Below are 14452 nucleotides of genomic sequence, written 5' to 3'. Positions count from 1 at the left end.
TAAATTTTTTTCAAAGATTTTCACACATTTTCACAACTTTTCAAAAATAGCAGATCTACAAGCTTGTATATCTGCTATTTTTCAGTAGCTAAAGTTACTAGGGCCCCTCCACCTTGGGCCCTAGTAACTCAGTCCCCCCCCCTTGTGACGCCCCTGACTGTCAAACTCTGTTTGGTGGAATGGAGCTTAGAGTACATTTACTCAAGTACTGCACTTTACAGTTTTGAGGCACATTTCCAGTGTTTCCATGTTCTGATACTGCTACTCTACTACACCAATTTACTTGTTTTACTCCACTTCGATTTGACAGCTTTAGCTACTAGTTGCTGTGCTGATTTAGATCATTAACATGCATTAATGCCACTTAGTCCCTGTTTTGTGTCGTTCAAATTTTTTTTTTACTGTAAAGTATATTTTGATGCCAATACTTTATTTTTTTACTTTTCTTTTTGAGTCGAATTTTGAACACGCCATTTACTTTTATACAGTGGTATTGTTATTTTTGGTATTGCATACTCTTATACCACATATGGTTGATCGGAGGCCCTCAGGGCCCTATACTAGTGTCTAGGGGTGCCCACGGTTCACAGTTTCGGTACAGTAAAAATTGAAAAAAAAAATGGGGTGCAATCATTTGTGTCCCAATCTCACTGAGAGCCAGTCATCTCGGAAAGTACAGCTTTAGACAGGGACTGAAAATACTTTTTTTTTCACTAAAATGTGATAAAGCCACTAAAGCATTTCATAAATTTCAGGCTACATTTCACTTCAACGCCAGAGCTTAACTCTGCATGTAAATAAGACTTTTTTTAATTAATGTGAGAGATCGTCAGGTCATTTGCAGGTTAGACATTTATTTAAAACTTGAATATCTCAAAAGTAGTATTTCAGCATGGCATCATTCTATAAGCCATATCTTCAAAACTGTTGGGTCAATCTCCACAACCAATATATCATTTTGTAGCTATGATCCCCAGCTTTCAAATGAAATGAAAAAATGAAAATGAATAAAAATCCAATGACTGGCTCCCAGCCAAATTGGGACACATTTGTTTCCCCCCTAAAACATGATAATCAGTTATGATTATACTAGGAGGAAGATATTCTACAAAAAAGTGTACAGAAAGAGTAAAAATTAAATTGTTATGTGGCCACACCCAAAGAAATTAAGAAATTTGTTTCATTCGGAATGGGCTGTTCGGTTCGCTACATGGCCATTCGGTTCGGTATACCGGTACGGTTCAGTATTGTGGCACCCCTACTAGTGTCTTTTCTTGTTATTGTGGGGAAAGCTTTCGCTGAAACTAGATGACCGTTGCGAGCTTGGAGATCTGCTATTTTCTGGAAACGCTTTCCCCCGCAATATGGATGCTAGGGTTCAAGTGGTTAAGTATAACATCTGCAATTTTTTCCACCACTGCTCTTTGGTAATCAAACTGTGTGTGTGTGTGTGTGTGTGTGTGTGCGTGTGTGCGTGTGTGCGAATGCGTGTGCACGTGCGTGTGTGCGTGCGCATGGCAGGTAACCACCTCCACAGGAAGCAAATGCTTCTCGTGTCGTTCGTCAGCAGAAAGAGACAAATGGATGGAGAACCTGAGGAGAGCTGTGCATCCAAACAAGGTAGGCATGATTAGTCTGTCAGAGCGGCAAACCCATAGGCTGTAAAAATGTGGACACGTCTACACGGACACGGACAAGCTACGATGTTTCTCGTAGTAAACTGCGACCTTCGGTCGCAATAGAATAATTCAATTACTATCACTTAAAGCTATACTGTGTAAGTTGCTCAACTAGTGGTCAGTAGCGTTATAGCAAACCGCGGTCGCGTCTGCTTTTTTCGTCCGTTTTTCGGCCGTTTTTCGCCGCGGACCGGGCCTTCAGACCACCGCGTCCGCCTCGCCTCGCCGAGACCTATCCATAGAGGTCTTTCGTGTCCCTCTACGAGCCTCGGTTGGGGAGTTACATGCTAGACTCCTAGCCCATTGTAAACACTGCAGTGTATTTCCTGAAGAGCTCGGCAGTGTGTGATCTGGGCTAAGATTGGCCGGTAGGGAGACACGTGTACAGAATGATGCATATGACATAATTTTGCCGGGAAAAACAGCCCCGGTCACGGCCACCAGGGCTCAGTAGAACACATATAAAGAAAAGGCTTTGGGAGCTGAAATGAACAGAGTGGGTGTTCTAAAACTTTAGAGATTTAATAATTAGGACAATTTTAAGATTTGTTTTATTAAAAAAGTTACATAGTATAGCTTTAACTCATTGTGTGTCAGGCCCGATAATCCCGAGATTATTTCAACGTCTTTCCCTGCCAGGCCCGATAATCCAGAGAAAAAAATAAATAAAAATCATTTTTTTTTTCAAACATTTTTTTTTTACCCCAAAAAATGTAGTAGGCATGATAGCAATCGCGAAATTGCATGTTTAACCCCCATAGCAACCCCATCTTTCAAACATGGCAGCCATCTTTGTTTACATTTTAGGAAAACATAATGGCTGCTATCTCATGAATGCCTGAACGGATTTCCATTCGGATTTTTTTCGTTTGAAAGCTGTGAGCAATGTGGACACACGTGGTGCATTATCTAGGCATGGGTGTGCATGATCCGTGCACTATGAATTACATGGAAGTCTATGGAGACAGGGGCATATGAGAGTACGAAGATATTGTTAAATGGCAGGGAATGTGTTAAAGGGGTACTGTCACAGATATAAAGAGCTAGATGCCTCGTTCGCCTCTGCAGTTAATTGGAGCGATGTGCAAAAGTTCTTGTCCGGACTTCCTGAAAAAACTAAGGGAACGCTGTCAGTCAAAGTGACTACTGGCCAATCACAGCGCGACTTTTCCAGGACTTATCCAAGGACCACAATTCATTTCAACAGAGCCAGTTCCGATGTTGCGCGGCTCAGCTGTTCTCACAGGCTGCGTGCGTAAAGACACGCCCCCACCTGCCTCTGATTGGCCTGTGAACTTCCCTATGTGTGACGCACGTGGAAGCAATGAAGACGGAAGTGATGAAGATTCCCTTAGTTGCTAAATGCATACGCCCCCTAGCCGAAGGAGGCATCTAGCTTTTTATATCTGTGGGTACTGTCACCTAAAGGGGTACTGTCACTTTAAAAAAAGTCATCTTAAAATATGAGTTAATATTTTTATGATGTCATTGTGGGAATGCGCAATTACAAGCCAATCAAATTAATCGACTGTACTTAGACTACTTACTGTACTGGTCAGCTGTTGTTGGGGGGCGAGGGGCAGATTACCCTGTGACATGAGTTTCAGACTGTTTCAGACCGTTTTCAGAGAGACCACGTGACCTACTGTATCATACTATTATAATTTCGGGGCGTGTCAGTGGGCCTTTAAAGTTTTTCGACAACAGACGATATTTTGGGAGATTATTGGCATTATTGGAGGCATGAGTGGAGAGCTGGGTTCTGGGCTGTTGAACCTCACAGCCAGGTGAACAGTGGTGTTTACATGCTGGATGGAAATGCACCTGGCTGCATCACTAATGCATCCACTTAACAGCTCAATAGCTGCATTCAAATGAGGCCAACTCTGCTCTTCCCTCTGCTGGTTTTTTATAATGTGCAACTGGCGGCTTTGAGGCTCAGTGTTTGAAAGCTGTGTATACTTACTGTGTAGATGTACTTGCCAAGCCACTGGACTAGAATATATATTTTTAATGTAAAATAAAGGTAAATGAATAACAATAAATATAATATTTGAGTTAGAGATGTGTATCAAATGTAAAAGTACAGTTATGTACAGTAAATAAAATAGGCTATTATTTCTGAAGGAAATATACTTTTTATTCTCTTTATTGTTGGTTAAAAAAAATGCCTAAAACAATTTCATGCTAAATTGTAAAGGTAATTGCAAAAAAGTGCCATTATCCGATTTAGAGATGGACCGATTGCACAATTCTTGGCCAATACCGATCCACCGGTTTTATGAAGGTCTGACCTGCCAAAACCATTTTTTTCCGATACCGATTTCTTTAGCTAAGAACTAGAAAATAGGGTTGCTCCAATACCCTTTTTTCAGGCCAAGTAGGCCTACAAGACATACTTCAATTTGAGTACCAATAAGTTAGAAGAACACTAATGCCAAATCAATCACAATAGTACAATATCCAAAATCACACACAATATCCAGTCTAATATGACCGTCTGGACTAGGCAGGAGGAAAGCAGGTGACGCATGTTTTTTTTTTCTTCTTTTTTGAGACGACATTGACACAGGATTATGGAATATATCCTTACATTGCATAGGTAATCAGCACCATCTGTATTCTGTAGTCTGCCACTAAGTAGTAGTACATTAGCAAGTGCTACTTGCTAATGTTTACTTTAGTCACAGGACCAGAGCATCATGCTGTGCAGTGCCATAGACACAATTGGCATAAAACCGGTATTTATGTCAGTGACCTGCCGGTCACCGATTCGGCCAGTTTGATATCATTCCTGCCGATTTTTGATATTGGCCGATTCTGATTTCCATCCCTAATCTGATTAATCGATTAATCGTTTAAACCTGACTTCGCCCAACTAATCGATTATGAAAATAATCGTTAGTTGCAGCCTTAGGTGTGGCGCTGCACCTCAGCATTCCGTGTCCTAGTGGTTGTAACGGGGACTGTGTGTTACTGGCTTATACCGACAATAAGCCACTCCCGACCTCCTGTCCTACTTTATAATAGAAAGTATACTTAGTTGCAATCCTGCTCACGTCCAGCCAAGAAATGGTGCTTATCTCCAAGCATCTTCCTTCCTTCATGTAACATTAAAGAACTGACTCGCTAATGACAGCGTTTCACACACAGTCTTTTTTTCCCTAGCCACCAGCAGTAGCTTTCTTTCTGCTGTTACATTTGAACCCTATGGGAAGCAGCCAAGCTGCCTTTTGTTCAAGCTGGGAAAGTTTTTTTCTTTTCTTTTTCCTTCTTTTTTAAAAGGCACTAATGAGATGAAAACAATGCAGCGGCCTCCCTTTTGACACTGTCGAGTGGAAACCTTGTATGTTGAACCTTGTATGTTTCACTTTCAAAGTGTTGAAAATATTGAGAAAAGTTCACAACGTGTAGATTTTCTCTTCTCTGACTGTTCTAGGACAAACTATGAGGGACAGCGAATACAATTCCCGGCACTGGCGGGTGCCGCGACGCTGCCGCGGCAGGTGCCGGCCGTTACCTAACCATAACCATAACCCTAACCCTAACCTTAACCTCAGTAAAACTATACCTAACCCTAACCCTAACCCTAACCAGAGTAAAACTATACCTAAACCTAACCTTAACCCTAACCCTAACCTCAGTAAAACTATGCCTAAACCTAAACCTAACCCCTAACCACCATTGTAGCGCCGACGATCCTACCTGCCGGTCCGTGCGGCGGCTGCCGGTCCTACCTACCCTTTTATTTTCTAACCTTAATTAACATTTTCATAAATACTTTATGGTTCCTATCGCTAGTTAAAAATTGCCTTTCAATCACGATGATATGTGTTTTGTGAAAATAAGGTCCCATTTATGTTCAAATTGATGATAAAGTTGTGGGGGGCGTGGCCATCTAAACTGATACCAGCCGGCTGTGTTCTTCTTCGTGTGCTGTATTTCGGGAGGCTCCGACCACATTCTCCCATGCATCTCTGCAGTTGCACGTGACCGTTGGCAGCCAATAGCATCCTCTGGTGCTTTTACAATCTATGATGGCAACACCCATGCCAAGGGCCCAAAATGCAGACGCTGGTGTCGGGAAGTGTATTCGCTCTTTCTGCAAACTATGGCATTCATTTACGAAAGCACATAAAGCCATGAAGCTGAAATGCGGAGATACAAGGTTTCTGCACAGTTTGTTTTTTTGTGAACAATACCTTAAAGGAGTAGTTCACCCCCAAAATGACTTTTTTTCTATTGATTACTCAGGCCATGGAGAGTAGAGTTCAATAATATTTTTTGGTTTTTGTCACATTCCTAAGACAAAAATGTGATAACAATAAATTTACCCCCATTGATTCCGGATGGTGACCCGTTTCGAAACGGGTCACCATCTGGAATCAATGGGGGTAAATTTACTCGAATCAAAATTTTGTCTTAGGAATGTGACAAAAACCAAAAAATATTATTGAACTCTACTCTCCATGGCCTGAGTAATCAATAGAAAAAAAGTCATTTTGGGGGTGAACTACTCCTTTAAGTACAACTTTGGGAGGAAAGAATATTTAATCACCTCAAAAGTTGTATTTATCCTCAACGTCCCATTGAAGCAGGACTGTAAATCTCTCCAGCTTGGCTTTGCGGTTTTTAATTATTCAGTGATTTCAACAGATTAGTTGTGTCTAATACCTTTTGGCAGAGTCAAGACACAGCTCTTTTCTCTGTTCATGTTGTGTTACATAACACGATGGCTGCCATATCGCAGTGTTATTTTAACAATTGATTATAGCATGTCTTGTTAATTAAAAAGAAAAATTACACTTTCTGCACCATATACGCCAAAACGCATAAATCGGCCTTTTCATTGTTTAACTCTTTTACTGCTTTTTTATTATTTATTTATTTGTGTCACTGCCATCAAAAGTAGCCTAAAGGACAACTTTGTTTTTTTTACAACAAGGGTTAATATTTTAGATTGTAATTAGAGAAAAGAAAAAGTGAGTGTTAAAATGTTTTCATTTGCTCCATTCTATTGTTTTATCGTGTTTACCTTGCTAAAATGTGGGGCATGTGTACGCATGGGGGCATGCGTACAAGTGGCTAAATATGTATTTTTAGACACAATAAGCCAGCAGTTTCTTTGTTGCTATTTACAGTAACACTTCTAGCCCCCATAAGTCACATCCAACCATGAAAGGTTGCGTTGTATCTTGGGAATGGGCATATTCTGTGTAAAATTACATATTTAGCCACTTGTACGCATGCCCCCAACCACTGAAATAAGAATCTCTAAAACAATAGAAAGAGGTAAATGAAATAATTTTAACATTCATCACTCATTTATATTCTTTAATTACAATCTAAAATATGAACCCTTGTTGTAAAAAACTAAAGTTGTCCTTTAAAAGTAGCTTACCCTTGCGATGTTATAAAACATTATCCATCCATTATTTTAACTCATTGAATGCCATTTCAAGATGGCCCCCAAGTACCAGACTGCCACTATCCTAGATTTCTAGTGCACGGATCAATTTTTAGTGCACGGATCGTGCACGCCCATGCACCATATATGCATCATATGTGTAGTACTTTTTAACAGCTTTCAAACAAAAAAATCCGCTTGGAAATCCGTTCAGGCATTCATGAGATAGAAGCCTTCAAAGTCAGACAAAACAAACACTGCCACCTTCCTAAATTTCGAGTGCACGGATCAATTTTTAGTGCACGGATCGTGCATGCCCATGCCTAGATCATGCACCATATGTGTAGTACTTTTTAACAGCTTTCAAACAAAAAAATCCGCTTGGAAATCCGTTCAGGCATTCATGAGATACAAGCCTTCAAAGTCAGACAAAACAGCCATTTTTGACATTTTGAAAGATGTGTTTGTTATGGGGCTAAACAAGCAATTTCGCAATTGCAATCATGACTAATACATTTGAGGCATTTTTAGAATTTTTTTTATAAAATTTTTTTTTTTTTTTTTTTTTTTCAAAATGGCTTCCAACTCGGGAAACTCGGGCTGTGGCAGCCTGGGAGCACTGTAATAACTCGTGAAACTCGTGCCTTGGCAGTCAATGAGTTAAAACGAATTATTTTGTAACACAGAATTAGCTGTAATCGAGCCATCCTGACTGCAGGGGGCAGCCGAATGCAATGAATGAGGGCGTAAATGTCCCTCGTTTGATCCAGTACTTTTGAGCATAGAAATGGATTAACTAGAAGCAGTCCATAGAAAACGTCCAGGAAGTGAATTCGACCGCCATTGTTGTTTATGTGTGGTCGAGATTTGAGAGCAGCGTTACGGGAGCTGTTTTTACTGTACAAACCCGCGCCACCCCTCATCAGCTTCAGTGCTCAAACAAGGTGAAGAACGAATGAACGGCCGTTCGTATTGGCAAGAGTAACCCGCCCGAATGGGGGCGAGCGTTAACGCGCATAGCGGTAAAAGAGTTAAAGGTGATACACCATGCATTTAAAAAGTATTTATGTCATATTGTTTATGTCCCAAAAACGTTTTTCAAAAGGTTTGAGGCTAAATTACCACTCCTGAATAGAGAGCCTCTCTCATTTTTGAATGGCTCTCAGAGCATTTCAGCTGCAGTACCACCTTTGGCCTGAACTGCGCCACCCCCCCAAAATCTTTTTTTTTTTATGAAAAAAAAAAAAAAAAAAATTTTTTTTTTTTGATGATGACGTCACAATCGGCAGATGACGTCACAATCGGCAGCAAATCTGGATAGCCTGTTTTGAGAACCCGTGGGATACTTTTAACCTTCGCCTTCTCAAAACCAGAGAAAGACACAACGGTCAGAAATGGGACTTTGTGAGGATAGAAGGTGCTAGTGGGACCCCAAAAAAAGGTTTTAAAATAGGAAAAGTGAAATTTCATGGTGTATCACCTTTAATATCAGACGGCCGCCTGATACACCCCACAGTAAAACATGGAGCTGGTATGGAGCAGTCACCCGGGTATCTGACTTGCCATTCAGACCAAGGCTAGAGAATTCAGAAAAGTGGATTTATCTAGGATTCAAGACGCGTTGTGAGCTTGCGGATCGGATCCATAACGGATGTTTCATATTTTGATTATCGCGATATCGCAAATCACAATTTCTTTGGTCACAATAATCGGGACCTGACATTTTCATATCGTCCCATTCCTACTCGTCAGGGTAGGGGGTCCCCGGTTACACATCTCCATTCAGAAACATTGCCATTCAGAAGATTGACTTCCATTATTCTAAATGGGGTGTCACCTAAACATAACCTAAACCCTAACCCTATCCTCAGTGGGTGTATTTCTGAATAGGGACGTTTCTAAGAGAGGGTGTTTCTGAATGGAACCGGGGTCCCCGGTTCAAATAAGATCATTTCCGCCCGGTTCCCAGTTCCCAAATATGATTATTTAGGTGGAGTCGTGGCCTGAAAAGTTTGGGAACCCTTGGCGCAGAGGAGACGAGAGTAACCTTGGCGTCCCGATTTTGGTCATTACAGTGCTGTAACGCGTCGGTGAGCCTGCAGATAGGCTATTTTTTTGCAGTAATTGCAAATATATTTGTGGTTCAGTGGTTAAACCCATTCAGGCCTAGAATTATCGAATGTTTTAACCAGTGAAAAATAGCAGATATACAAGCTCACAGCGCGGCACCGAGTGCCGCGCTGCGAGCTTGTAGATCTGCTATTTTTGAAAAAGTCGTGAAAATGTGTGCAAATCTTTGAATCTATGTATTTTCAAAGCGAACATTTGTAACTCAAATTTTGCTTCTGGGGGGTCCCTGGAACTAGATATTTTGAGATGGGGGTCCGTGACCAAATAAATATCAGTTTGGGGGTCCTTCACATGAAAAAGTTTGAGAACCACTGACATAGTAGTCTCTCAAGAACAGACTAACTGAGCTCCAGTTAAGTGAAAAGGACCTTTTCTTTGACGATGGCTCGCCAGATTGCTGACACAGAAACATATAGGTTTTTCAAAAAAACCTTAGAAGGATTCAAAAGACACTTATAGAATCGGGTCAAAATTCTAATTTTCACAATTTTTCAAAAATAGCAGATCTAAAAGCTCGCAGTGCGGCACTCGGTGCCGCGCTGTGAGCTTGTATATCTGCTATTTTTCAATAGTTAAAGCATAAAATAATGATACACAATAATGTGTACCCGTTCTAAATAGGTTAAGTAGTCTCTAGAGAAGGTGTTGGCCCACACAGTGTCCCTGGGCCTACACTATGTCGTGCCTTCATCAGAATCTCAGGCAGGTAAAAGAAGTCCTAATTATTCGGGGTTAGACCAGATTCAAATTGGCTTCATTGATTTCTCTGAGGAGTTTTTTTTACCATGGGCACGCTTACCAGTAGCTGCTCCTGCTTTGATTTGTAACCAATTTAATGCTGGTTTTCTTTCTTGAAATGTTCTTCTTGAATTTTAATTCTATATATATATATATATATATATATATATTTTTTTTTTTTTTAAACTTTTATACCCCTGGAGCTCTCTAGGTAGCCAAGTCGATGTGTTGTTGTACGGATGGGTTGTCATTTGTATGTGTTTGTTATTCTGGCAAAGGTTTTTAACCATCTCTGCCTCTTGGCCAGTTCACCCTGATGAAAGAGACATAAGTCTCAATGTGGGCGCTGCGAGCTTGTAGATCTGCAATTATTGAAGAATCGTGAAAATGTGTGCAAGTCTTTGACTATTTCAAATCCTTCTGTTGTGTGTTTCTATGTCAGTGGTGCTCAAACTTTTTCACGTGAAGGACCCCCAAAATGATATTTATGTGGCCACGGATCTCAAAATATTTAGTTTCAGGGACCCCCCAGAAGCAAAATTTGAGTGACAAATGTTCGCTTAAAAAATACATATATTCAAAGATGCACGCGTTTTCACGACTTTTAAAAAATAGCAAATCTACAAGCTCACAGCGCGGCACTCGGTGCCACGCTGTGAGCTTGTATATCTGCTATTTTTCAATAGCTAAAGTATAAAATAATTAAGGCCCCTCCACCTTGGGCCCTAGTAACCCAGTCCCACTTTTCCCCCCCCTTTGTGACGCCCCTGATTGAACAGACTGTGGAGGAAGCTGTCTGTCTGGACAGACCTGTGGTTAAGTGGGTAAACAGGTCACCCGGGGACATGGCAGGACTCTCATTGAATAATTTAAATCGATGTCGTCAGCCAGCGGGCTCCCGTCTCGGGTAGAACGATCCGTTAAAGTCTCATTTCTATTTATGCTAAAGCTTCCCGGCTAATGGGATATGCTGAAGGTTAAGAAGGATGGGCGGGCGGGGGGCGAACAAGAGTACAATTCTAACAAAAACTAGTATTTTGCTTTTAGCTAAGGGAATGAGTGTTGTACAACTTGGATATATGGATAGATGGATGGATGGTCTGATTTATGTGGGGGCAGACCTCCATTCAGAAACACCCCCCCACTTAGAAACATCCCCATTCAGAAATACCCCCACTGAGGTTAGGGTTTAGGTTAGGTTTAGGTGACACCTCCATTTAGAATAATGGAAGTCTATCTTCTGAATGGCAATGTTTCTGAATGGAGATGTGTAACCGATTGATGTAATATACAAGTAGATCTGGGGTTTTCAATGTTTCCATTGGCGGACGGACGTATGGACGTACGGTGAATTGATGGAGCGAGGGTCCACTGTGGTTCTAGTAGTTTCCCAGTAGGATTAGTAGTCAAGTCACATTTATTGATGTAGCTCATTTCATACGACAAGCGCAGACTCAATGTGCTTCAAAGAAAATGCAAATAAAGACTAAAAATAGAAATAAAAACAGGAAAATGCAAGGGTCAGCAATGACACAAAATGAACACAATTACATACCAGTAAGACTCCCTAATCGGGAGATAAAGCGACCGTCAGGTCGCATACACAAACTTTAGAAGGCAACCGTAGCCAATCAGGAGGGAATATGGGAAATGGGACAGATCCATGTTGAATGACATTAGAGATACGCTGTACCGCTTTGCGAGATTTTAGGGCAAAATCTGTAGGAGCAGTGTCCAAAAATGTGTTTCGCAAAAATCGGAGAAATCAGGACTGGAGGTTGTGATTTTTCAGCCAGGGAGTGTGTAACAGACCGTAGATCAGCTGGTGTACTATTCCACAGAGTGGGACCATAGTGACTGAAAGCACCATAACTTGATTTTTAATTTATCCCGTGTTCAGTGTGGATGTCAGATGATCTAAGGGTTCTGGTAGTTACGCATGGTTCAAGCATGTCAGAAACATAGGAGGGAGCCAAGCCATTGATACATTTAAAAACAATAAGAAGCACTTTAAAATCAATTCTCTGCCTTCCTGGGAGCCAGTGAAGAGAAGATAAAACAGGAGTAGGCCCAATCAGTGTTGATTTTGTCGACTAAAACTATGACGAAAAAACTAAGCTGTGATGACTAAAACTAAGACTAAACATATTGTCAATTTCGTCAACAAAATAAAAACTAGACTAAAACATTAGGGAGGGACTAGTAGAGAAAAGAGTCATTTTATGTTTGGTTGCTCTCAGGTGTTGCACGCTGAAAATAGCAGATCTACAAGCTCACAACGCGTCGAGCTTGTAGATCAGCTATTTTCAGCACGCAACCAAGTGTAAAATCAGTCATTACGATGCCATCAAGGCCTGCCAAAATACATTTTAGTTGACTAAATCAACTGTAGATTTAGTCGCATAAAATGTTATGATATTTAGACTAAAACTACAACTTTTCAGGTGACTAAATTATTACTAAAACTAAAATACATTCTATTCAAAAGACTATGACTAAAACTAAATCAAAATTTGCTGTCAAAAACAACACCGGGCCCAATATGTTTCTTGGTTCAGTATCAGTGATGGCATCGATTACAGGAGGAATTCCTTTAGAATCGTTCCTGCCGTCAGCAACCCTGAATTACTAGACACTTAACATTGTGCTAAAGAGCACATAACATCGCCCAAGGCAACAATTAACTGCCTACTTCACAGATTGGATCATTGTAAAGTTAAAAAATGTAATCAAGCAACTTTCACTCCTGTGTGCAGTCGATTCTTGGTAAACAGCTGCAACATTTATAAGCAGAAACTGGTGTTTATACATTGAATTACTGACAGATAACGATCCCCTGATTAAATGCACTTTTGAAATGTGGTGAAGAATGATTTTATTGATGGATTAACGATATTAACCCATTTAACACATTTTGTGTATCATTATTTTATGCTTTAACTAATGAAAAATAGCAGGTATACAAGCTCACAGCACGGCGCTGCAAGCTTGTAGATCTGCTATTTTTGAAAAATCGTGAAAATGAGAATTTTGACCCGATTCTTTAAGTGTATTTTGAATCCTTCCTTCCTTCTATGTTTCTATGTCAGCAATCTGGCTAGCCATCGTCAAAGAAAAGGTCCTTTTCACTTAAATGGAGCTCAGTTAGTCTGTTCTTGAGAGACTACTATGTCAGTGGTTCTCAAATGTTTTCATGTGAAGGACCCCCAAAAGGATATTTATTTGGCCACGGACCCCCATCTCAAAATATTTAGTTCCAGGGACCACCCAGAAGCAAAATTTGAGTTACAAACGTTCGCTTTGAAAATACATAATAAACGATTTGCACACATGTTCACGACTTTTTCAAAAATAGCAGATCTACAAGCTCACAGCGCGGCTGTGCCGCGCTGTGAGCTTGTATATCTGCTATTTTTCACTGGTTAAAGCATTCAATAATTCTAGGCCTAAATGGGCTTTAAAGGAGTAGTTCACCCCAAAATGATTTTTTTTCTATTGATTAGTCTTGCCATGGAGAGTAGAGTTCAATAATATTTTTTGGTTTTTGTCACATTCCTAAGACAAAAACTAAAAATATTATTTAACTCTATTCTCCATGGCAAGACTAATCAATAGAAAAAAAGTTGTTTTGGGGGTGAACTACTCCTTTAAGGCAGTTATACCATGGTTTCTGTTATGTATTCAGAAACCATAGGAAAGGGCCAAACGCCAGCAATAACAGCATCTGCATTAGTTCTCTGTAAAGGGAGGGTAAAGGTTTCAGTAAGCTGTTATTCATGAGATTGAGCCTTGCTGATCCCTATCAAAAATGCATTATGAATTAATCACTCATGCCCTATTTCAGAAATAGGGAAGATAGCTGTACAATTTAAAACAAAAAAGATAGTAGTACTACTTTGAAAAATATACGTAGTTCTGCTCCTGGAGATTGTTATATATACAGTAGTATACATTAAATGCAATTCATTCATGCAGTATTTGTATATATTTTGAACATCTTAGAAAATGTTTATCAAATGTCAGGACCCAAAGTTGTCTGCGACCCGATGTTTGTTAGACTGTGTAATATAATAATAATTGTGTAATAATTGTGACAGCCCTAAACTAAAATTTTGCTTCCGACGCTGTGTCGCGACAGGACAACAGCCGGCGGGTGGAGAACATGCTGCGGCTGTGGATCATCGAGGCCAAAGACCTGCCCGCCAAGAAGAAGTACTTCTGCGAGCTGTGCCTGGACGACTCGCTGTACGCCCGCACCACCTGCAAGCTGAAGACGGACAACGTGTTCTGGGGGGAGCACTTTGACTTCAACAACCTGCCGGCCGCCAAGAGCATCACCGTGCACCTCTACAAGGACACGGACAAGAAGAAGAAGAAGGACAAGAACAACTACATAGGTGAGGACTGGAGCAGCGTTAATATTTTCTTAGTCTTTTTAATAATATTTTCAGCAAATTTAGATTTAGTCTTAGTCTTTTTAACACATAGGATGCCATCA

General features: G+C 40.5%; 1 protein-coding gene across 2 annotated transcripts in view; it reads left to right on the top strand.

Moving 5' to 3' along the window:
• Positions 1–14452, top strand: part of LOC308300000 (disabled homolog 2-interacting protein-like) — a 176764-nt gene that overhangs the window by 63078 nt on the left and 99234 nt on the right. For both annotated transcript variants that reach the window (XM_080743766.1, XM_080743765.1), the window contains exons 3-4: positions 1522–1620; positions 14093–14351. In XM_080743766.1, coding sequence (XP_080599892.1) covers positions 1522–1620; positions 14093–14351 — 358 coding nt within the window. The remainder of the gene's footprint in view (positions 1–1521; positions 1621–14092; positions 14352–14452) is intronic.

This window comes from Nannobrachium achirus (genome assembly GCF_963921795.1).
Source record: "Nannobrachium achirus genome assembly, chromosome: 15".
NCBI classification, from domain to species: Eukaryota; Metazoa; Chordata; class Actinopteri; order Myctophiformes; family Myctophidae; genus Nannobrachium; species Nannobrachium achirus.
This window is presented reverse-complemented; position numbering and strand designations above follow the sequence as displayed.